Source organism: Puccinia triticina, chromosome 2A, assembly GCF_026914185.1.
Source record: "Puccinia triticina chromosome 2A, complete sequence".
Lineage (NCBI taxonomy): Eukaryota > Fungi > Basidiomycota > Pucciniomycetes > Pucciniales > Pucciniaceae > Puccinia > Puccinia triticina.
Window position 1 is genome coordinate 2,366,377 of NC_070559.1, and position 24,413 is coordinate 2,390,789.

Genomic DNA, 24,413 nt, shown 5'->3' on the forward strand with positions numbered 1-24,413 from the left:
AGCGGGTTGAAAAAAAAAAACCATCATAGCTAATGGATCACTTGATTAGTTTAACAAGGTTGGTCTGTCTAGACAGAAATAAAGAAACAAAGAAATATCGGACACTTGGTGCACAGAAAGAAGAAAAAAGGGATTATAATATAAGCGGATGGAATTGAAACAAGAAAAAAAAAGTAAAGAAGACGAGAGAGTATTTTCAGGAGTCCCAGGTAGAGCTGACTCGAGACCTGCGGCTACGCGGGGTGAAGTTGATAGCGCGAGAGCCATCGGTAATGGAGCGCGTCAAGGAGGGGCCAGAGTCGGCGGCCTCTTCCGGGGTGGCGAAGGTGCCGTCCTGCTTGTTTCTTGAGAGGCTTGTTTTCATGGAGGGGTCGATGGAGATGGCGAGGGTGTTTGGATTGAAGGGTTGGCTGCGCTGGGTGCGGAGGCCGCGGACCGAGGTGGGGCTGTCTCCTCCGGGCTTGGTGGGGACATGTTTCGGCGGGGATACGGTCGAGGCCGAGCGGCCCAACAAGACGGCCTTCCGATTCGCATTCTGCTCCGACGACGAGTCCGTCGGCTTGCTGCTGCCCCCGCGAACACTCGATTGTTGGAGCAAGTATTTCTGCAGCTTGCTGTGCGAGCCCGGCGAGTGTGGGTCAGGGATCACCTGCAGGTTCGCCGACAGGATCCACTTCGGAAGCCAGCCCCTTTCGCCACTCGATTCGCGGAGACAATACACCCAGTGGAAGCGCGTCTTGTGGTTAAACACCCGGATCTTCTCGCCCTGCATCACGTTCGTGAGCTCCCCAGACCAGGTGGTGGGCTGCGATTGGAACGCGACCAGCAAGACTTTGACCGTCGTCAGATTCTCTAGATCGAAACATTCACTCGCTCCATCCAACGGGCTTGAGATCAGGTGCTTGAGCGAGGTTCCGTTGGCGCTCACTGTGCGCATCGATTGCGTACTTTCCAGAATGCAGCTCTCGGACACCCAGCCGACGTTGTCACTGGATGACTCATTGACGAAGCGGGTCGGGGAGGGCGAAGGAGTCACGTGTGTGCCCGACAGAGGTGAGCCGAGAACATTGCTTTCCCTCTCTAAATAGTATCTGCCTTTTGACTGACACCCAAAGTACAAAAAGACAGCATCAGTTATCGCAGCCTCAAGGGACCCCTCACATTAAAATTGACTTACATGAGATCTCAGTTTAAATGACTCCCCAGCTTTGATGGTCAACTCTCCTGGAGCCTCGGCTTGGTAGCCACAAATTGCTAGACCATAAGCCAGGGGTTTGGATTCGGTTTCCGGCTTCTTGTTTTCCCCATCAGGCCCGGACTTGGAATCATCGGGAGTGAGCTCCTCCTCGAGGTTGAAGCTCAGGTTCTTCTTGCGGCTGTTTGCGACCAGTCTCAACGGGGAAGGGATCTCTTCAATGGAGCGGATCGCGAAGTCGACGCCCTCGCGGGATCGGAACGAGCGATAGACTTTCAGAGGGATGTCGTCGTAGCTCAGACAGTATTCCTTGACGTCGTTGATCCTGAGTAGCAAGACATGCTTTGCCCATGCATGATGTTCATCAGCACAGAAGGCCGAAAGGTGATTGGAAAGCACTTCGATCACTGTCTGCTCGGTGTTTGATTTGACCCGCATACTGGTCTCCGTGTTGAGCCGCTTGAGTCGGGAGGCGGATCTGGGGTCGGAGCTGTTGAGCGTCTTGAGATTCGACGTAGAGGCCGATCGGTTGATGGACGACGGGCTCAACGGATTGAGGTCAGGCCGTGCAGTCGAAGGAGGCTTGGCATGGCTCTGCTCTTCCAGAAAGCCAGTCAGGATGGTCGTGCTCGAAGACCGTTTCCAGACACCACCAGCCCGGTTTTCGTTGAGAGCACCTCCGCTGCGCATCGACCGTGCACCAATCCCTTGTGCTGGCGGCCCCACTCGCCGAGTCACCAATGAGGGCTTGCGAGCCGTGGTATGAGGTGTTGCTGGTGAACTGGATTGCGAGAGGGATTCATCGGGCTTTGGGCCGGAGAATTTCCGGCGCAGGTCGGCCAAGCTGTGGATGGATTGATGCGAATTTCGAGAAGCGTTGAATGCAAAAGGCTTCTTGGGCGAGTGGGTGTTGGGCGAAAAGGCAAGGTTGTGGGGGGAGACCCCTGGTTGAGGAGTTCTGCTGTTGGACGAGGATGAGCTTGTGTCGGTATACGAGTCATCAATTGCGCATTGCGGCGAGGAAGGGCCCTTTGCCAGCGCCTGTTTCTTGGTGGATTTGATGGGGGACGCAAGAGTGAAACGATCCAGGCCGCCAGTAGGGTGCTCTACTGAATCATGTAATTTGGTGGGGGTGTAATGCTCGACCGCGGAATCCGACTCATTCGAAGTAGTATCCTGCGCCTTGTGATGGCTAGAGGTCAGACAAGTGATAGCCGTCCGGATCGACGACGCCGTGGTGGGTGGAGTAGAGTTTCCACTGTCAGCCGACGGTTTCGACGATTGCAGAGCCAACGAGTTGGGGCATGAATGCATCGCCCAATTCTGATAAAATTGGTACCCAAGTCAGCCTCAAATGTGGGCGCTGAGAGCTAGATGACCTTATGAGTTGAGTGCTGGACTGACCGTATTGAAACTACTCAAACTATCGGTCCGTTCCCTGAGGAACTTGGTGGTTTCTTTCAGATTCCATACCTGATCTTCCAAGAGTCTGATTCGGTCACCTGCAAGACGCGACAGCAAGGATTCCGATCAGCCCAAAGGAAACCTTTTCAAGAGTGGAAATTCGAGACTTACTTTGGGTTTGGACACAAGTCCACAGGTCACATTCTAGGTTTATTTGGTCACCTGCGAAGGCCAATCAAGTGGTTAGCCGCCAGCTGTTGTTATAATGTTGAATTTACCAAAGCACGAACCCATCATCTTAGGATTACTATCGGCCAAGTCGAAATTATCGGCGAGACCGGTAAGTTCATTGATCAAGCGCATCAGGCGCAATCTCTGGCCCACTTTGATGAAGCCCAAGTCTCTCAGGCACTCAGAATCCAGGTGGATCAACACGGTCCCATCGATTCCCTGCTCTGTGGAAGGGGAAAGTTGGTCTGATTCAGTTCCTTCAATCATCACAAAAAAGGTAACCAGCCGGACTCAATTCCACTCACCTTCGCAGATGTGTGCCAGTTCGTCGTATCCCACCGCTTGGAGCCACCCCTTGACATCTTCCTCGGACCAGTCAGGCACGGGCGTGACGTTGTTAAAAAAGTTGATCGAGGTGCCGGGCATGTAGCTATCGGCGTGGTTTGATGCGGATGAGGAGGTGGACATCGGCTGTGAGCTTTCTCCCGAGGGGCGCATGATTTCCGGGCAGTAGTGATATCTAGGCGACGTAGTGCAAAGCGTCTATACGAGCTGAGATTCGGTCCACAAATGCACAACGGGCACGAAATCGGGTCGAGATGTCCGGCGGGAGAGGTTCGATAGGCGTTTCTTGGTGGCCGGCTGTGGAGTATCTGGCCGGGCTGAATTTCTAGCGAAATGGAGAAAAAAAAAAAAAAAAAACACAGCGAAGCCAGCCATCAATTAATCTGCAATCTGCCGAGCACGTAAATACAATGTCCCCACTGATGGGTAGACTCTGACATCATCCGAGGGATGAGCTGGAACCATAATCGGTAAAAGTCTCTTTCGCCGATGCGCATGTTTTTGAATTGCGAGGACGAGCACCCAGTAACTTACGGATGATGAGTACCAGGCAGTTGAAAATATATATATATCTGATATGTTTATAGGGCAAGGTCCACCGTTGTGGGATTTTTTTCTGAAAGAGGAAGGCTGATATGGGGTTAACTTATTTAGAAGATATATAAATGGCGGATTTCCCGGGTGGTACCCAAAGCAGCGTGGATGGAGGGTTCACGAGACGACGGTTAAGTATCTGATTGGCGGGACTGGGAGGGGTCGGTGCGGGCGGCCGGGAGCGTGTAGGAAGACAGGAGCTCAGATCACAGGGTCTTGAGAAGGCAAAGAACTCGAGTCATAAGCCGAGCAAGCCTGGGCTGGGGGATGGCGAGCTGGAGGAGAGGAGGCGGGGGCGAAGGTGAGTGGGAAGTCACTATACGGCTATCGAAGAGGTTCCAGGCAGACTGGACTAAACAAGTTGCAGATTGCTGGGCTCGGGTTGGCTGGACTGGATGGTGGTCGGAGAGGAGATGGATGGAATCCGATGCTGATGATACCGAAAGCAAGCTGGCAACACCTCCTTGGCTGTTCATCCACTGGAGCGAGTCTTGGAAGTGGTGTGTGTAGTAGTAGTGGCCGGAGTCTAGGCCAGCAGCATGGCTCAGGCTACATGGGAGCTTCCTCATGGCGACTGCACTCCGCCTCGGTTGCCGCTGGTTGGGCTCGACTCTCAAGCGATCCTCCTCGGCGACGACGCGGAGCCAGGCAGGAAGGCTTTGGCTCTTCATGAATCAGCACGTTGTTACCAGCTACGAGATATCTTTACATACTTGCTTGTTTGTACTGCGCTCATCAGTGCGGGGCCGACACCGCGTCGGCTTCGGTCGCCGGCGCGAGGTAACCAACAATACTCGGCTGCTGGCTGAGATGGTGTGAGCCAGGGCTCGGGTCTGGCCATCAGCTCATGGACAGTTACCCGCTGGGCAGGCCGGTCTCCACTGTCCACAATCAAGCGCGGGAAGGCCGACTCGAACTTCCTGGGCGCTCGCTTTGGTTTGAGGCCGACTGACCCCACGGGTCGCCGCGGACGGCAATTGGAGATGTCTCGGGACATGTGTTCTGATGTCCAGCGCTGCATCGGCTGGATGACTCTGCTTGTTGGATTCTGGACGTTTCTCCAGAATGCACCCGCCGGATGCTCTCTGGATGCCTCACATGCCTCCCAGCCCGAACTTCCACTGTCTCCGAGCTTTTCTCCGAGGAGGCGCGAAGCATCTCCGAAGGAGAGGCACTAAAGACACGTTCTTCGCCTGAGGCTGACAGGCTTTTGCGCAGAAAATCATAAATTGTGTATTTACATCTTTATTCCCTCTCTCTCTCTCAACTTTCAATTCATTGCCCCATATACCTGGTAGTTATAGCCCTCAATCTGAGCTGTCTTGTACATAATTTTTCAAGTAAAACTATCAAAAACTTGCTCCTCAGTGTCCATTCTTGGGAGGGCTATTCCTGAGCCTTCCTGAGCAATGCGAAGAAGCCATCGGATCATCCGAAGGGGTCGGACACGCTCTCACGGTTTTTTCGAGTACATAGTTTATATTTCAAGTTTAATTGGCCAATTTATTTTCTGGATCCTTATAATCTTTGCAATTAAAACATACTGGAGTTCTATGGGTTGAAGTTTTGTACAAAAAGAACCCAAGATACGAATTTGCTTGCATTGGTGGGAATTCAAACTGCAAGAGCCTTATCTTTGGGTGCTTGGGATCCAAGCTGAGACCAATATCTGCACCGCGGAGTCACGGCATACCAATCACGGCATACCAATCACGGCATACCAATCACGGCATACCAAAGTGACTATGGTGTCGTGTTGGGATTGCGCAGTCGTGAAGCGGGCATGATATCCGGGTGTGCTTTGCTGCGGCTCTTGCGCCCGTCCGCTGAACTCAGCCTGGCGGCCCGACCCCGACACAAGGAGACATAAACGCAGTGATCCATCATCGGCTGGGGATTGCGACTGAAAAACTTCAAGAAGCTCCTCAAACAAGCACCCAGTCCCAGATACTCATTCTAGTCCTGGTGTACCTCCCCCACGGGATGCATTCTCTGGCCCATGTCGCACTACCAACCATCCAGTATGTATCGAACCTTCAGTGAGGGAATATCCTCTGTGACATACACAAAAAAAACTCCGCATAGCAACAATCGCAGCTGTTGTTATCAGCAGGGGTTGCTTACTGACTTTATGTATATGTTTCTACTTCTCTAGCCGGAATGTAATCGTGGGTGGTATGTCAATCGGGTTCGAATGCTGAGCCTCTGGACGGTCGGCGGAGGCCGGTTGGGTTGGCTGTTCTCGGTTATATCCTCGAGAGAAGTGAGAGACCACAACTTCGGCGAATACAGTCCACGATTTATAGCCAGTGTTTGCTGGGGACCCTAATACGTCAGGGCACCACGGTCCACAAAAGAATAGGGAATGGTGATTACATGTAAGCCAGTCAAGGTAGATCAAGCGCACCTTGCCTTCAGCCCTTCGCAGGTCACAAATTTTTCTGCTCGCTTCCTCACGAATTCCTGTGCAAACAGATCGCCTTGACGCTATCGCAGTATTCAAGTGAGTTTAAGAATAGGTCCAGAGCACTGCCAAAAATAACTGTTCGGGCAGTCCGAGCAGTTGTCGGACAAACTTTGCCCAACGAGTTCTGCAGGGTGCTGGGTCCAGATTGTCGAACTCGTTGGACAAACTTTGTACGATAACTGCTCGGACAGTCTTGCCCAAGCAGTTAGCTCACGCAGCAAAAGACGTACCCAACTAAAACCACGCGGACTCTGGAAAGAAAATCCACAGGTAAACTAGAACCAATGGTTGCGTCAAAAGAAATGAACCTTCGTAGATAATTGGTTTGTTTATTCTGGAGAGGAATTCTAAGCTTTATAACTTAGCTGCTTCAACGTCGGGTGAGGTGCCCGAAACCATCCTATCATCATGGTCCGTAGTTAAGGCAAACTTGCAATCGCTGAGAGCCGTGGCCGTGAGTTCCAGCGTAAAGCTTCCGGTGGGCTTCGCCTGCCAACTCGCCCTGCATTGTCGACCAGAGCTGTACTCCATCACTTTTCCAAACCTCGGGTCCGCTTCTGTGCTGTATCATCATAATGTCCCATCTCGCACCATCATGGTCTGCATTCTTGATAAAGTGGGGTTTGGGACTGTGGATGCTTCACGTCTGCAAATGGAAAGAGCAGAAATCAAGCCGGAAATCGCTAAGGGTCGTGACCTTGATTATCGGCGTGGAACTACTGACGGGCTCAGCCTGCCGACTTGATCCGCCTGATCGACCAGATCTTTACTGCATCATTTTCGAAAGCTCTGGTCCCGTTCGGTTTTCTTCCAAAATCTTAACGGCCGAAAACCACAACACCTCCGTGCAATTAACCTGATCAGAGGAAATGTGAAGAGGTAAGCGCACAGTTGAACTATCCCGATGGCAGCTGGATAGGAACACAAATTCAACTCGCCATTAAATAAGAAGCGCATGATATATTTTCGTCAACAACGCTCAAATGAACGTGAGTTAACTAGGGGGGAGGACACAACTGGCATTAGTTAAGAAATCCCAAGATTGAGAAATGAGCAAGACTTGCGCTTACCAGATAGAGTATTCTACAAAAGCGCGAGAAAAGCCCATCCATTCCCATTCAACGATTATCAGCTGTTACCATACTTGCCTATGTTCGGGCGCCAGAAGCTGCTTCATTGGTTGAATCGCTCACCTCGCCTAATGCAGATGCACTGCTTCTAACAACCCAGTCCTGTTTCTTAAGTTTAAGACGAAAACAGACTATGCTGAAGCATCAACACCGGGTGGGCATCTTTTCTCGCCTTTATTGATAAATCAGTCTATATGAGCGCGAGGAAAGTCCATCCACTTAATCCGACGATTCAGGGAGGTCGGTTGTTGAAAGACTGGAGTTGCTGCTTCGTATGTATGCCTTTGATCGATCCCTAGAGCCCGCTTCTTCGGGTGGATGGCTCACCTTGCCGGACGCAGACGCAGTGGTTTTATGAACCTAGCCATGTTCCCTAAATCCAAGATGAAAACAGACGATGTAGAATCATTCACGGGGGGTAAGCACCTTTTCGGTCCTTCATCATACCCCCCAAGTAATCCTAACATTGAGCAAAAGATCACCTCGTTTAGGAGCCATGCATATTGCATTCCTTTTCTTTTGGTCTTTCCCTCCTAGTCGAAAAGTAATGTAAAGAGAGTTGAGTAGCCTAGCTGAGATTGTTGTGGTAACCTTCTGGTGCGAGACGTCCTGTTGACCACAAAGAAGTTCTCAAGCAAGCTACTCTTGCTAAACAATGACTCTGGGGCCCGCCTCATAAGTGGATACCCAAAATACATACTTCCCTTTGATTCAACCGAGTTGGCGAGTTCGCAGTGTTGCAGGAGGTGCTTAAAAGTCGCTACCACCTCTAAAAACATTTTCCCCACCCACCATCCAATCCATCACGTCGATCACATCCTCCCATCTATCCCATCTATCTGCCAAAAAAAACCTTCTGGAACTCTTCAACTCTTTGCAGGTAAGATCTTCAATTGCAATTTTTCATCTAGCTTCTCAATATCACATTTTCAGACAGATAGCTCAACCCAAATCAAACAGTAGTCCGTTGAATCAAATCATTATCAATTGATTGGCAACATTTCGTGACCGTTCTCTAGTCTATCCTCCACACATCCGTCTTTGTCTGTCTTGATTGATACTCTCACCTCAGACCGGCCTCTTTATCATAGCTCACATGGCTTTGTATGCTTACTTTCGTTGCCCTCATTCTACCTTGCGTTAAAATGGATTTAGGAACAGACAATCATGGCACAAGCATCCTCCTCGAACACAAATGTATTCGGAAACCGGAACACGTCTGAGGACGCATTCAATGTTGGGTAGGTGTTGTCTGCGTGTTCTATCTCGAGAGAATTGAAAATTAAACATGATCACCTACCTTCCAGGCCTTCATCTACCAACATGGCTTCCTGGTCCGCAGGAACAGCATTGACTGCAAACTATCTAAGCGGTGAGCTAGTCTATGCGGCATACGGATCAATTACTTCAAGTAACACTAAATTATTCCCCTCTTCTTCTCTCTCGCCGCGAAATTCTTCTGAATGCAAAGTACCGAGCACCAATCCAAACCCCCCGATCCCCTTCTCCTACTACAACGCGCCTCAGCCTTGGGGGACACAGACGTGAGTCCTTTGTTTTCTCATGGAATATCGAGAGTGCTTCTTTTCTTAACTTGAGAACTTGTTTCCTTGATACGAAATACTGACTAAATAATCATTCAGCTATAGCAGCTCATCGGCATACACAAACGCTGTACCATACAGCCCTAATCACCAGGATGGTGAGCTTCTTTGTACGGAATTCATAATTGCTGAAGAAAGTTTGGCTAATGTTTCTCTCTCGTCGCGAAATTCTTCTGAATGCGAAGTACCGAGCGCCAATCCAAACCCCTCAATTCCCTTCTCCTACTACAACGGGCCTCAGCCTTGGGAGGAACAGACGACTGAGGACGCGTTCAATGCTGGGTAGGTGTTGTCTTTGCGTTCTATCTCGAGAAAAATTGAAAAGTAAACATGATCACCTACCTTCCAGGCCTTCGTCTATCAACGTGGCTTCCTGGTCCGCAGGAACAGCATTAACTGAAAACTATCTAAGCGGTGAGCCAGTTTATGCGGCATACGGATCAATCATTTCAAGTAACACTAAATTATTCCCCCCTCCTCCTCTCTTGCCGCGAAATTCTTCTGAATGCAAAGTACCGAGCGCCAATCCAAACCCCTCAATTCCCTTCTCCTACTACAACGAGCCTCAGCCTTGGGGGACACAGGCGTGAGTACTTTTCTTTTCTTATGGAATATCGAGGATGTTTCTTTCATTAACTTGAGAACTTACTTCCTTGACACAAAATCCTACCTAACAAATCATTCAGCTATAGCAGCGCATTGTCATACACAAACGCTGCACCATACAGCCTCAACAACCAGGATGGTAAGGTTCTTTGTAAGGAATACTTAACTGCTGAAGAAACTTTGGCTAATTTACCAATCAACTTTATCTACAACTTTCAATTTGTTACAGGTGTGCACTCGGAACAATTGTCAGTCACGGTCTCCTTTTGGCAAACGTGTCATATTTTAAATCAAGGGAATTGGATATTAATCATGATTTTTCAAATTTCAGGGTTCCTTTCACCACCGATAATCATTCTTATGCAGCACCAGCACTTCACTTGGAAAACTCAACCGGTGAGCCTCTTCATGCAGCCTTATGACTAATCACTTTCTTCAACACTAACTCATTCTCCCCTTTCTCTTGATCACCGGAATGTTTTTTTTTGCCCATAAAGCACCAGCAACGTATGAAACATTTGCATCAGCGTCTAGCTCATACGACAATGGGCCTTCAAATTTGTGAGCACTTTAGTTCCGCTTGGAACAATAAGGGTATTTCCTTTCTTAACTTGAGTGCTTGATGTTGCAATTTTGCTCCTTTATTGATACGAAACAATCACAACCAAATCATGCAACTTCCGACAGCCAAACCCCGCTGACCTTATCCTCAGGAACACCCTCAAGCGGGTACAATCATCCATGTAAGTTTTTTTTTTGAGGAACACATAATTAGTCAGGAACTTTTGGCTAATTCATAAATCAATCTTATTCACAAATTTCAAACTGTTGTAGCTACCAGCTCGGGAGGACGGTGAGTGTTGATTCCTTGTATTGGTAATCGCTTGAATTGACGACTGAGAAGTATTTCAATATTCTATTTCAACTATTACTCACACCAATTGTCCAACAGAAACAATGGTCAAAATGATGTGTGAGTTGATTCAGGACATATTTTCTGGGTGCTTCATTGATTGAAAATTGAAGCTTATTGTTCCTCTGTTAATTAAATCCAAAATAGTAATTCCCCGCAACAAACCGGAACAGTACCGGAAAGCCTAGCTGTCGTATCAAATCCTGAACCGGAATCTCAGCTTCCAGGTCACGGCTCTAGCAAGCGCCAAGGTGCGCTATATTCAATCAACAGTCAAACAGGGATGTTTGTATGCACATTCCCTGGTTGCGGGAAGCAGATGTCCAGGAAGGACAATGTTAAAGGGCACTGGGTCACACACAACCCGAATCAACTTTGTAAGCTTTTTTTCCCTCCAATTATCTTGCGCAAAGCCTTCACTTTTCACCAAATTTGTCTCATTATATCGGAGAAAATGCTGACTACTTTCAAAAAAAAAAAACAGTTGCCTGTAATTACCATGCCGTGAGAGCGGTGCCAGCTGGGAAGACCTTTTGCACTAAGAAGTTCAAGAGGTTGGCCGACCTCAGGAAGCATGTGAAAAATGTGCACAGTGCACCGTGGGACATGGCATTTCTTCGACAACAAACAAGATCAGAAATGGCCCACCAAAATGCTCTCCGGCTTAGGTAGGAACAGTGACGCAGTGAAAGATCACCACAGGAAAACAACGGTAGCGGAGAAAGAAATCCCATAACCCCTTCCTAACAAAACAACCTATGTATAATTGTTAATAATAAATCTGCCTTATCACATTTATTTTTTTGTATGTTGTGTGGATGTTGTTAGATGACCAAAATGAAGTGTCTATGCTCTTGTATTATAATAAGAAATGTATAATAATTTTTGAGAACACTTCAAGTTCCAGTATATATTGCATTAATATTGGCAGGTCTCTTGAGTGCATAGTGTTGTGGCAGGTTGTGGCACAGGGACTCGGAGACACAAGATGGTATGGATTGACAAGCTCACAGCCTGGACTCACATCCAGGATGAGGAAGATACCACAATTGTGGCGAGGCTCAGAGTGTGTAGCCCCTTTGGGCTACAACACATAGGTAAGGAGTCCCACAGGTTTTGATGTATGACATCTAACTTTACTTTCATGTGTTTAGGCCGGACTGGCTATCCGGTCTACATCAGGCCAGAGGTGGAATTTTTACATTATTTTATTTTTTTCAGGGGAAGGTGGTAGGTGTTGTTTTGGACTGCTGAGATTATGTAGAAATGGAAGAGGATTATAATGGTATGGGAGGCTGTGAATAAATCAGAGGGGTATGCGGTGATATTTGGGTTGGAAGGCATTTTTCAAAACATTCGGCTGGGCAGCCTCAAGCCAAATGCAAGCGGGAGGGTCCTTGCGCCCCGCGAGCACAGGGAGGGACTTGTGTTAAGTTTGGGGAGGAAGGGGTATCTCCCCAATACAATACCGGGACGTGTGGACTTGAACTCCCAACACAACCTCCATCTTTGCCTGCCACAAACAAACCCTTGCAAGCTTGCTGCCACAGGCAAGAGCCATGCAAGATGCACTTCTGTTGAGGGGTGGTGCTGCACTCCTCTACAAGTTTCACTTGGTGGCCACAAGGGGCAAGGTACTCAGTCAAGTCAGACACCCCTTGTAGACTTTTGTTCAGCTTGCAATATACTGCAAAATTATCACCACAACAAAACTCTGTGCATACTATATAAACATAACTGTGAGATTTCACAACAATCAAATTGGAAATTCAAATGGGGTCACTGTCAAATCAAAAAATGCTGAATTCTCATCTTAGAAGTGTTCCTCAAATCTAATTTGATTAATCTAATCACTTGAGTTACACATGAAACCAGTTAAAAGAATTGTTTTGTAGGTTCAGAACTTGAATTCTTGTAGTTGGAATACAAAAATATGTGAGAATAAAAGGATCTATGAGAAAAATGACTGAAGCGTTACAGATGAAAGAGAGCATAGGGCATTTTGAAACACAACGGTGGGCCAGCTACGCTAACATTAGCGCTAGCGTAGCGTAGTGTTAGCTTTTTGAAGCTACGCTACGGTGGCGCTAGTGTTAGCGGCCGGATTTTCCCGCTAACACTAACAAGATAGAAGAATGCGCTTGTGTAGCGCTAGCGTAGTGTTAGCGGTTGTTTTTTTACAGCCGCTAACGCTACAATTTTGTCTGGATAGCGTTAGCGTAGCGGTGCTAGCTTAGAAGAAAGCTACACTAGCTTTTAACGTAGATTTTGTGTATGCTAGCGCCGCCTGAGGAAAAAACTGGGCAGAAACAGCCCAATTTTGTCCCCGCGCAACTACAGAGATGAAACTGGGCAGAAATAACACTCCATTTTTTTTCCTGCAGTCACGCAAATACAGGAAAAAAACTAGCATGTCATTTCTGCCCAGTTTCTGCCGCCCTAGCGTAGCGGGAATTCATTGCGCTACACTACCGGGGGAGCAAAAATCCGTTAGCGCCTATCCCATTACGCTAACGGTTAGCGTAGCGGATTTGTTTTTGCGCTAACGCTAAAAAAAGCGTTAGTCCAGAAAAAAAAGCTACACTAAAGCTTGGTGATAGCGGAGTAAAATCCCGCTAACACTACAGGAAAACTGGCCTCCTGTTAGCGCCGCTATGCTAACGCTAAGTGCCCCTGTAGCGTAGCGGCCCAGCGTTGTTCATTGAAACATGAAATAATATATAGTTTGACTCTGAGTTGCTTTCTTAACATTCACGTGAAAACATATAGTTTCTGAAGGGAAATTAAGTGATATTCACCATGAAAAAAGTGATGTGAATAGGTGTCAGGTGACATGCAGTAACATGTGGTGAAAGTCCAGTGATACTCCAACAATACACCCCTTGAATAACAATGGCCCCCTTGTCATCATCAGGGGATTTCAAAAATTATTCCTAGGATTAAGGTTGGAATAAAGGCTGGAATTAGCTTCACATCACCTGAAACCTAGTCCCCTCATTTTTTTTTTGTGGTTATAGTCCCAGAGCTCAGACAATACATGATTTTCAATTTTATGTTGCTTCAAGAATCATAATAAACTGTAAAGACTTAAGGGAACAAGTCATCATCAGACTTGAGCCCCCTCTTTGAAATGCAGGTGAGCTTAGGTGAGCTATGCAGAGAATAAATTCAGTAAAAAACAAGCATTGTGAATTGTTTCCATCAATTTGCTGGGTGGAATGAAAAACTATTGGTTGATGTTAGGATTGGCTTGCTGGATGTTTTTGTTTTCATTGGTTCTTTCCATGGAAGTAGTTGATGTGATTTAAGTTGAGGGGGAACAAATCTGAAATAAAAAATTCTTTCCATTTTTCAAAATTAAAACTTTTGTAGTATGTTCCAATCAGACGCACTCCTGTCTTGAATAGATACATTTCTTCATACAAGCTTGTCTTGAGGTTGGTTGACTGTTCTAATTGATTAATCATTTCCTCAAGATCTGTAAGCAAAACAGTTTTCATCACATCATATTGGAGATATCTCTTGAACAAATTCACTGCACAACTGTGGTCTTTAGGAAGACTTTCTGGGTGAAAATTTTCTGCCTATTTTGCATTCATGAGGAATTAAAAATATAGTTGCATCAATTTCTGCTCCTTTAAGAATGGTTCTTCATGAATTTCTGCACCCAAGAGTTGAAGGATTTTTCAGACCCTGTTTGGACGTACTGGTATACGTCATAAATGGGGCAAATTTATGACGCACAAACTGAAGTTTTCCCCACATTGCCACCAATATTTTCAAGCCCCCGGGGGCCCACATCATAAATTCACCCATTTATGATGTATAATGGTGCATACAAACAATCCTTAAGCAGCACCAGGTGTTGAATAATGCTGATGCATTATGGAAATGTTGTTTCCAAACCAATCAAAGTCATTTGCATTGGATTGGCAGGAGTTTCATGCATATGTGATGAAAATAAATAAAAAAACTTGTCTGCAGGAATTTTCAAACTGGGAACAAGTCAACTACGGCTGCAGGGGGGAAAAAGGGATCAGCTTGGTCTCCCCGTGTGTCCCCGGGGGGTTTTGTTTTGTTTGCAATGTCCACCGTCATTCTCGGCAAAACATGAGGTCTCGGCAAAACATGAGGGGAGACATTTGCAAGTGGCTGCACTGCCTAACTTACTACTCAGACAGTCTTGTCCAAGTAGTATTTGGACCGAGTTCGTCCAACAACTTCCAAAATAAAGACCCAACAGATTGCTGAAGCTGTTGGACAACATCTTTGTAAGAGCTTCTTGGACAAGACTTTCCGAGCAGTTGATTGCTGCAGTGATGATCATGTACACAGACTCAACGAACAACATGTGCTTTTGTTAAGCTGCTAAAGCCCCCACCAAAAGAACAGTCCAGCACATACTGGCCATCCAGATGCACATTTGCAATCTGGGTGGCCAGTATAGTGCCCACCAAGGGCTGGCACAATGACCAGCATGTGCTGGTCATCAGGCCAAGGCTTCTCCTACTCAATGGCCAGGATAAACTGGTCATTTATGGTGTTCAAAGTTGATTTATGCATGCATAAATCATAAATTCAAAAATCTTTTTCAGGGGGATTACATAATCAAATCCGTGCAATCCCCTGCAAAGAAAAGTTTATGAATTTATGATTGATGCATGCATAAATCAACTTTGAACACCACAATTGAGTTGGAAGAGGCCGCGCTTGACAGCCATAATTCCCTTGTCATCAACCCGCGGCCTCTCCAAACTCAAATACAATGACCAGTACACACTTGACATCAAGAAAAGGAAGCACTAGGCGGATTACCAGCACATGCTGGTCATTGATCTGGCCTTTCCGAGCTTGGGAGGCCATATATATTGGCCACCCAGCTTGCAAAAGAAGAGCTGGATGGTCAGTATGTATTGTTCATTGTGGCAGTACTTTCCCAGCGCAATGTATAGTACATACTGGTACTTGAAGCTAGGAAAGGCCCATCTCAGTGACCAACATGTATTACTGGTCATCAAACTGGCTTTTTCCCAGCCCAGTGACCTGTACTCAATTGGATGGTGTCTCCACTCAATGGCCTATAAACACCAGTTACTGAGTGGAGAACCCCTCTGCTCAATGGCAGGTACACACCCGTCACTGATTGGAGAATCTTTGAGCTAAATGACCATAAAACCAGGATCATTGAGGGGAGGATGACTCCACTTGATGGCTGGTACTCTACATGTGGCCATGAAGTGGACACACCCTCCACTCAATAGTTGTCCAACATTCATCAAGTGAAGGGTATCTCCACTCAATTTCTGTACAACAAGGTCATTGAGTGGAGAGTGTCTCATCTTGATGGCTAATACACACCAGTAAGTGTAAATTCTGGGGTGTACCAGGCATTAAGTGAAGGTAATCTCCACTGAATTAACAGTGTGCACAACCTTGATTGGATCAAAGATCAGTCTTAGTTCCACATAAGATCAAACTCCTTGAAGCCTGCTCCTTGCATGCTCACACAGATGACATCAGCTAGTGTCACCAAAGAAACATATGGTTTGGCACTCTCTAGAGAGTGCCACACATCCCCCCCCCGGTGAGACCCTGGGGTCACTTGAGGTTTTTCAGGCGTGAAGTTGGGAAGTTGGAGGCGCTCAGAAAAGGTAATCTTGAGGGCAGGGTGGACACTGGACAGCTTCAGGGCGGAAAAATAGGGCTAAAGATCACTGAATTAGGTTTTTACCTGGCAAATCACAGGCTGTTGAGGCTGTTGAAGGCGGGTAAAATTCTAGTGCGTAATTTAAATCTTGGGAATATTTTTTTGGGCGGAGAAAGAGCTCTTTTTATAGCCTAGGCAGGCCCCAGGGGCTCTCAGGGGACGGAGGGACACTTGTGGGCGCATTATGAGGCAAATTGGCTGCGCTAGAAGGCGCTTTTGGTTGTGGAACCTTGGTGATTGGATATAAGGTTTTCCAAGGACCATTTACAGAGGTTCTGTGTGATTTTACACATGCTTTACCATGTAATAGGGGCTGGTTGGGAGGTTCTGTGACACTTTGAGGCCCCCGTGCACCGCGGGTTCCAGAATAAATACATGTCACACCTTATGTAAGCAGCAGGACTTATCATCCCTGTTGCCCCGTGCCTTACAAGCTAGGTTAGCATTTCCTTTCCCCTTCTTCTCCTTTTCCCTTTTCCCCACCTCCCTCCTGGAGTGCATATACTGAGAAGAAGACTGGACCTTTTATATTCTTCTCCAAGCTAGCTATTGAAATACAGCCCCAAGTACTAGAAATTGCGCTCCTTGAGCCCACTCAAGACTGTCCCCAGTGAAGAGATCTTTGATCTCTCACAAGATGTGCCACAGAATGTACTAGAACCAGTTCTGTGGGATTGTACACGTGTAAGAAGTGCTTTAAACAGATTCTGGAGGCGCTTATTTAATTCTCCAGTTTATTTGACCCCTTCTACATACTTACTACAGGTGTAATTTACGTGTAGTGAGGCTTAGGGGGAAGCTAGGATGCTTTCTAGGCTCTCCTGCACACGCTACACGTGTTCTTCTAGTCCTGGATCACGTGGGAAGTATTTGTATTAGATGACATGGTAATTAAATCTCATTTAATAGTTAATTACATGTGTATAGTACATATAACACATGTAATATTCCTAGTGAGGTGTATTCTGGCCAATTCTTACTTACTGGTAGCCCAAGCGCTTTGTTTGCGGGCTTTTTTATTCATTATGCATATATGCACACCATGCGCGCGGGCTTGAGCTTCCAGGCAACAGAGCACGCGGGCTTGGATGCACCACGCAACAAATAAAGCCATCTTCTAAACTGTACACAACACCTCAGTTTTCACTGAAACTGGGTATCCATGTTTTTTGCGCCCTCTTGAGCTGTACAGGTTTGGAGCTCCAGGCGCCAGGGGGTTTCCCTTGGGCCTAGCCTCTTAGGAGAGTCCGGGCCACCTTGGGTGGGCCCCAAACTCCCCAATGTATGGGTCGAGGCTAGAGAAGACCCTCTTGGTTGACGCCGGGTGGTTTCATCCACCAGCATGCCCGCGCTCTGAGCGCCGTGGGCGCTGGGGAGATCTCCTCTGCGGGACAGCTTTTTGAGAGCCTTCAGTGCCTAATGTCAGCCCCCACAAAAAGGGAGGGCGGGAGGTAGCAAAAAATAGTTTGGCCGGAGATGGAAGAGACTTCAAACTGAAGTAATTGCATATGTTAGAAAAAGAGATACAAAGTGAAGACAAAAATAGAAAGAGAAGGAAAAGTACCTGAAGACAAACACAACAAAGAAGAGCACGACAAAAGAGAGATGATACAAGAGATAGGAATAAAGATCAGACTAAAAAGGAAACATTGTCATTCAGGGCAAATGGTTAACAAGAAACAAGAGCGCAACATACAACCAAAGAAAGATTTGATTGATGAGGTGATTGATTTAGCTTGAGGCTTTGATGAGTTTGAAGACCAATTGGTTGTTTGTCTTCTGGAGGAACGGATAGTCAGAAAGATGAAGATTGTGAAGTGACAAGACTATTGAAGATAATGTTGAGAGATGAATCAAGCAGGTTCCCCAGAGGAGGCAAGAGGAATGAGGAGGCTTTGAGTTTAAGTATGTTGAGATTGTTGGGTTTGTTGATTGAACTGACTGAGAGAGTCTTTCCTGTTGAGTTCAATGAGCAGAGACTTGTATTGGAGACAAAGGACAAGCAAGACGAATTGGATTGACTTGACCTTGAGAATAGGTTGAGCGCGGGAAATTTGGAGACTAGAGGAGGAACCCAAGAAATGTACATGTCTTGTGATATTCACAGGACATGTCCATTACATGAGACAAGAGCTCAAGTCAAGGCACAAACTTCACTCTCAACACAAACAGTTGACTGAGGTTGGATGACGGGCAAGAAACCAATCACTCTCAATAGGGTGGCTTAAATACCTGGTCTTTTGCCCTTCTGTTGCGTGCTCAACAGGCTAATCCAGGGGACACTGCCTTAGGGGCACAACACCTTGGCTCCCTAGACCGTAATGTGTCTGAGCGCTTTACTCCTTGTAGCTCTGAGGATCAGGCTGGTTGTGGTGAGACACGGGCTGGCCTCTGTCTATGTGAACCATGCTGATTGGCCATAGCCGTTGGCTGGGGCTCTAGTGGGCACTGTCCATGGACCTTGGCCACCTCCACTGCGCGCCGGTAACCCCCAATAAACATATGTAATTGGCACCAGGAAAAAAAAATAGTCACTTGATGGCAAGTGACATGATGCAGCTTTGGTTTCTGCTCCAGAGCTACTCCAGCGCTGCTCCAAGTCTGCTCCACCAGCACTTGTAGAGCTTGCAGGACTGCACCAGAGCACTCAATGTGGCACAGTCAGCTGATCCTAATTTTTTCCCAGGAACAGCTGATGCTCATCATAAGCTGAGCAGTAGGCATTGACTGAGCCTGGCCCAAAGCTGAGCATTGGATGAGCCTGGGCCACAGCTGAGCATTGGATATTCCAAGCCTGATACAAATTCAAGTGTCAGCTGGACCAAGAATATTCCAAATCTGAGCATCAGCTTAGCCAACAATGGTCCAAAGCTGAGCATCATCTTGGAAAAGTCTTGTGCAGAGCTTAGGATCAGCTGGGACAATACTGTTCCAAAGATTAACACCAGCTGGGCCAAAACTTTTCAAAAGCTGAGCATCAGCTGAGCCAATTCTGGTACAAAGCTGAGCATTGGCTGAGCCAAGGCTATTCTAAAGCTGAGGCCCCGTTTGGCTGCCACGTTATATGTCATAAATGGTTGAATTTATGACGCCGCGACCCAAAGTTCGCCCCCCGTTGCCACCAAAACGTTGAAACCCCCGGGGGTTGCGCGTCATAAATTTGACCATTTATGACGTATAACGCGGCAGCCAAACGGGGCCTGAGTATCAGATGTTTTGAGACTATTCAAAAGATTAATATCACCTGAGCCAAGGCTGTTCCACAGCTGAGCCAAGGCTGGTCCACAGCTGAGCATCAGCTAAGCCAAGGCTGGTTTTAAGCTGAGCATCAGCTGAGCCAAGGCTGGTCCACAGCTGAGCATCAGCTGAGACAAGGCTGGTCCACAGCTGAGCATTGTCTTAGCCAAGGTTGATCCACAGCTGAGCATCAGCTGAGCCAAGGCTGGTCCACAGATGAGCATAAGATGTTACAGGAGTGGTCAGACTCAGAATCTGAGCATTGGCTGGGCTGAGATTTATCCAAAGCTGAAAATCAGCTGAGCCAATACTGGTCCAAAGCTGAGCATTGGCTGGGCCAATGATAGTCCTAGTATGAGTCTAAGATGAGCCATGAGTGGAATAAAGCTGAAACGCAGCTGGGCCAGGACTGGTTCTGATCTGGGCAACAAAGCTGAGCATGAGCTGGGCAAAAAAGCTGAGCATAAGCTTGGAGCTAAAGCTGAGTATCAGCTGACCAGAAATGGGGATCAGTGGTGCCCAGTGAAAACTGAGGATCTCCTGTGGAAATTCTGAAAGTGGTTAGATGGTGGGTAGATGGTGGGTAGCTCGCTGGAGCTGGCATGATGTCACTTGTCATCAAGTGACTATTTTTTTTCCTGGTGTGGGATATAAGAATACAGGTGCATGCTCACAGGACATGGGGCACCTGCTGAATCTTCAAAGCTAATTTACACAAGAAAGGAACTATATTTAGGGGCACAAGTAAGTGAGGTACCCTAGGTTATTTTACCTGTAGAGTCAGAATACAGCTATTACTTATTTAAGTCTCAGTAACTAAGTATTTTGTATCTATATACTAATTTTTATGCATAGTTTTACATATGTAAGATTAATAATGTCTTGTTCATATGTAAAACTACTTTTTGTATTTTTATTATATATTTTTATGTCACGGTGACTCTGCCATAGTAGCCAGCTGAAAGATCTTCAGAGAATTTGAAATGTAATATCTTTCAATGTTCCTTTGACCTTCAAAACGGATTCCTTCAATCAGTTTTGAATTTTAGTCCTCAAACAAACAGATAAGGGTGTGCATCAGCACCACCCATAGAACTTTCTACTCAGATTTCTCCCTACATATTTTGTTGATTTTTAAAATGTGTTTCAAAAATCCTCCCTTTGTCTGCAAGCTTTCAGGTGTTATGCATAAGCCTCTCATAACAGAGAGCCCTCCATGCAGGTTCCCCCAAGCCCTCCATTTGAGAGGCTTAGTTGAGCTAGGGTCAGGGGGTGGATTGGCTTGTCTTTAGCAGACTGAAAGCTGAGGATGTCCCAACCAATGTGTCACAGCAGTCCATATTACAGACTGTTGATTCAGCCAGGGGTGGATACCACCCTGCCAAAGAAAGCAGCCAAGGGTGCCTTTTAGCAGAACCCAATCATTTTGGCAGCAGATCTGCCAGTGTAGAGGAAGAGAGTGGTACCCTCACAAAATTGTCCGCGCCACTCCTCCGCAAGATTATCCCGGAGAAAGCTGGGTGATTCAGAGAACTCCGCTCCGCAGCTCCGCCAATGTTGTAGGGCTCTGAGCAGGGTAAATAAAGTAAAGCAAATTATAAATCTCTGCAAAAGTAAACCATAAAATAAATCTCCGCTGCATAAAGAAGAAAACTCCGCCACAAAACTCCGCAAAACGCAAGAAAAAAGCCATAAAGCAAGCACAACCGTGACACATAAAGCAAGTCCGCAATGTACGCAAAAGTAACAGAAGCACAATAGTCTGCAAAAGTAAAGTAAAAACCACAAAAGAGAGTCTGTGGGGAGTATGTGATGCAGAATCCTCCCTCCCCCACCGTGGGTTTATATAAAAGAAGAAAGAGAACTAAAAGATATCCTCCGCCCGCCTCCCACGCACACCATCTGCCAACTCTGTTCACACGTGCGCACTCGTTATTCACCAAGCGCTATACACACGCACACACGTCATCTGCCAAGCTTTGCTCTCACACTAAATCCTGTCGTCTCCACTGCTTGCCTTCAACCAACGTCAAACCCCTTTCCCTAGCTTAATTCCACGCCCCTATATAGACTATGATGTCAGGATCACACACGCCGCCTCCGCCCCAGCTACGCCTGCTGATGTAGCCCGCTTTGGCTGCCACTGCTTCCCCCAATCACCACCTCTGCTAGCCATTCCGCGCTGGCCTGCTCAGTTTGAGTCCAGCTCCGCGCGCCGCCGCCTTTAGTTGTGCGTTCCGCGTTGTCTGCGCTCTGCATCACCCGCACTCCGCACTGATTGCTCTGTGGACAATTTGACATGTGTTCCAGAATTGATCGCCACACTGGAGGCTAAAAAAACCGTCCAGCTTGGCAAAACTGGACTCAGGCCACGCAAAAGCAGCTCTTTTGGAGATCCTCTTACACTGTACCCCCCTAACTTAACACAAGTCCCCCCTTCAGAGGGCCCTGGTACAGCCTGGGCTGGCGCGAAGCGCCCTCGCGCGAAGCGCGACCTCCGAAGGAGGGACTTGGGACTAATGTCCCCAAACTGGGCTGAGAGATTCCCATCTTCCAAATTTTTTTGGTGGGGATTTTGTGCCTTTTCAATTTAGACCGTGTTCCCAAAGGGCCCCACGCATGCCCTTTGGACCAGGAGACTCGTCTCACCCTTCCCCATCTTTTCCCGCTACACACACCCATAGAAGTCAAACCATTCACGCTCCATGACCCTTCAAACTTATGGATTTTCAGGGCTCCTTGAGCTGTACAAATGCATATATTGAACTAGTGTGACACATCTTCCAGTAGCTTGCATACCGGGAAAATTCCATTCCTGTATGAAACATGTTATAGCATATCCGCTTATCTGCGTGCACAGGTGCACATAACCAGTCATAACAGTATAAAGTAGTTACCCAAACCGTTGGCGCAACAGTCCGCATCCAATCATCCCGAGTGCAGTTGTTAGATACTTACCTTCTACCCCGATCACATTTAGTAAAACAATGGAACCACAAATCACCCCAGACCAAAAGGTAATTGATGTCTGTGAGGTACTCCGCAACCTACCCCACAAAATGACCCCGAAGCAGTTTATGCTTCACTACCTCACTTCACCAAATCCTCAATTGGCTTATCTGCGCTGATATTGGGCTCAACCAACAGGAATTGAGTCCACAATGGGATTTCTTCAGGAGCTGGGAGTGTTCATGAAAAGATCTCCTACAGGCAGGGAGGCTTGGAAGGAATTCATCCAAGGCGAGGTATGCTCATGTTTATCGCTGGTTATTAATCAAGTTTGGCTGCATTTATGAATATATCCTTGAATCCAGGCAATTGAAATTCTTCGTCACGAGGAGCCTCCCAGAGGAGCCTATCCTCAAGGGTTGTTCCAAAGCTTGACAACAGTTGCAGCAGATTTCTTCTCTTCTGAAGCCCGCGACCGTCAAGATGCAACACTCATGACCAACATGCCGTTCCTGACAAATGTTTTGATGGGGATGCATCCTGCACCGAACCGACAAAATCACCGGGGTAATGAGGAAGAAGAGGTGGCTCCGCCTGATGGCACAGGTCCCAACGCCGCCAGTGTCAACCCCGACGATTCCTCAGATGCCACTCATGTTCCTGATATTGTTGGATACGAGCCAAACCCCAACAGACATGATGCTGCGACTATGCGCTTCCGTAGGGTGAGCAATTTTGGATTTGGTCACCCTCAGCTACATCCTTCCTCAAGCTGACATCTCCCATTTAGATTGTCCTGACAGTATGCTCGATGATGGCATTTGCTGTCAACCGCCGGTGCAACTCATTGCAGCTCAACAATGCGGTGAGGCTCATGGCTTGTGGGATTTCGGAACGAGTGCAGGAGTACCTCAATCACGTGGGATTGAGTGCTTCCCGACGGTCAGCCTTGTCGGCTATGAGTTCCCTTGCAAGACAGGCCGCAGCTGACCTCAAAGTCGCCATGAGCCTCAACAAATCTGTACCAATTGCGCCGACTATATGCATCGACAACATTGACATGGAACAACGGGTCCATGAACCGTTGGTCGGCCACAGGTCTCACACATTTAGAGGGACCTGGGGTTATGTGCATGTGCCACATCGCGAATTTCTCTTGTCGCTTGATCAGTCAGACTTGACCTTGCAGAGCTTCCAAGCTTCAATTGACATGGTCAAGTCCATGCCCATTGAACCTCGCATTTTCTTGCCGACGCCCGTGGAGGATCAAGCCGACGCCATGGTTTGGAAATCGCAGATTGCAAAGGTTTTATTTGAGTACCTTGCAGTCCCTAAAGATCGAGCGACTGCAATCCCAATGTCCCCGCCGGTACTCGAGCAGATTGAACCCAAAAAACCAACACTCCACATGCTCAAGCTGATGAATGCATCAGACAACTCAGCCGAGGGCGTGGGGCAAGTCTTTAAGTTGATCATTGGCCAGTCCGGCCTTTCTGTTGAAGATTTCTTTAGCCGCCTTCAGCCAATGGATGGCGACCTCGGAACCGTCCAGAACTTCAACTGTCTGAAATCTCAAAGGTCACCTAGTGCGTATCCTCAGGACCAACTGAACAATGTTTACTTCCAGTTAGGGGCATCACATACCCTATGGAACATTGCCACTGGAATATTTGCGCATCACTTTGGGAATGTGAGTGACTCAAAGGACTGTGGGGCCTGGCAATATTTGCAGGCCTTGGGTTTCCCCGCCGAGAAAGCCATTCAAAAGAAAGACTTCACCTTGATGATTAATCAGATGGAAAAAGTCTTTGAGTCCATGCTGTATTATTGCTTACGGTTCGTACCACATGACTGCTCCTGATTGTTTGTCTGATGTAGTTTCTAACATTCAAAATCGTATGTACTTACATTTGGACACATAGTGTGATCATGAAGACCGAACGCAAACAATTAGGTTCAGATCGACCGGTCATCCCAACCGACCAATGGAATGCAGTTGTCAATCAGTGCTACGATCGATATTGCTCAGCC

At 47.2% G+C, this 24,413-nt stretch overlaps 3 protein-coding genes across 3 annotated transcripts; 1 reads left to right on the forward strand and 2 right to left on the reverse strand.

Annotated features, from left to right (window-relative positions):
• Positions 1–196: 196 nt before the first annotated feature.
• Positions 197–3,328, reverse strand: PtA15_2A236 (uncharacterized protein; the record flags this gene model as incomplete). The annotated part of the gene is made up of 6 exons (XM_053166236.1): positions 197–1,102; positions 1,178–2,518; positions 2,600–2,697; positions 2,771–2,821; positions 2,890–3,054; positions 3,136–3,328. 6 exons carry the CDS (start codon positions 3,326–3,328, stop codon positions 197–199), a joined length of 2,754 nt encoding a protein of 917 aa, XP_053017478.1.
• Positions 3,329–3,975: 647 nt separating this feature from the next.
• PtA15_2A237 (uncharacterized protein) lies at positions 3,976–4,610 on the reverse strand (the record flags this gene model as incomplete). The annotated part of the gene is made up of 2 exons (XM_053166237.1): positions 3,976–4,426; positions 4,483–4,610. 2 exons carry the CDS (start codon positions 4,608–4,610, stop codon positions 3,976–3,978), a joined length of 579 nt encoding a protein of 192 aa, XP_053017479.1.
• A 3,923-nt stretch (positions 4,611–8,533) lies between these two features.
• On the forward strand, positions 8,534–23,158 carry PtA15_2A238 (uncharacterized protein; the record flags this gene model as incomplete). Its single annotated transcript, XM_053166238.1, has 15 exons — positions 8,534–8,607; positions 8,674–8,910; positions 9,016–9,068; positions 9,156–9,252; positions 9,320–9,556; positions 9,657–9,715; positions 9,806–9,824; positions 9,908–9,972; positions 10,074–10,137; positions 10,264–10,319; positions 10,411–10,429; positions 10,529–10,549; positions 10,637–10,740; positions 22,581–22,678; positions 22,748–23,158. The coding sequence occupies 15 exons, from the start codon at positions 8,534–8,536 to the stop codon at positions 23,156–23,158; spliced, it is 1,614 nt and encodes a 537-aa protein (XP_053017480.1).
• Positions 23,159–24,413: the final 1,255 nt, after the last annotated feature.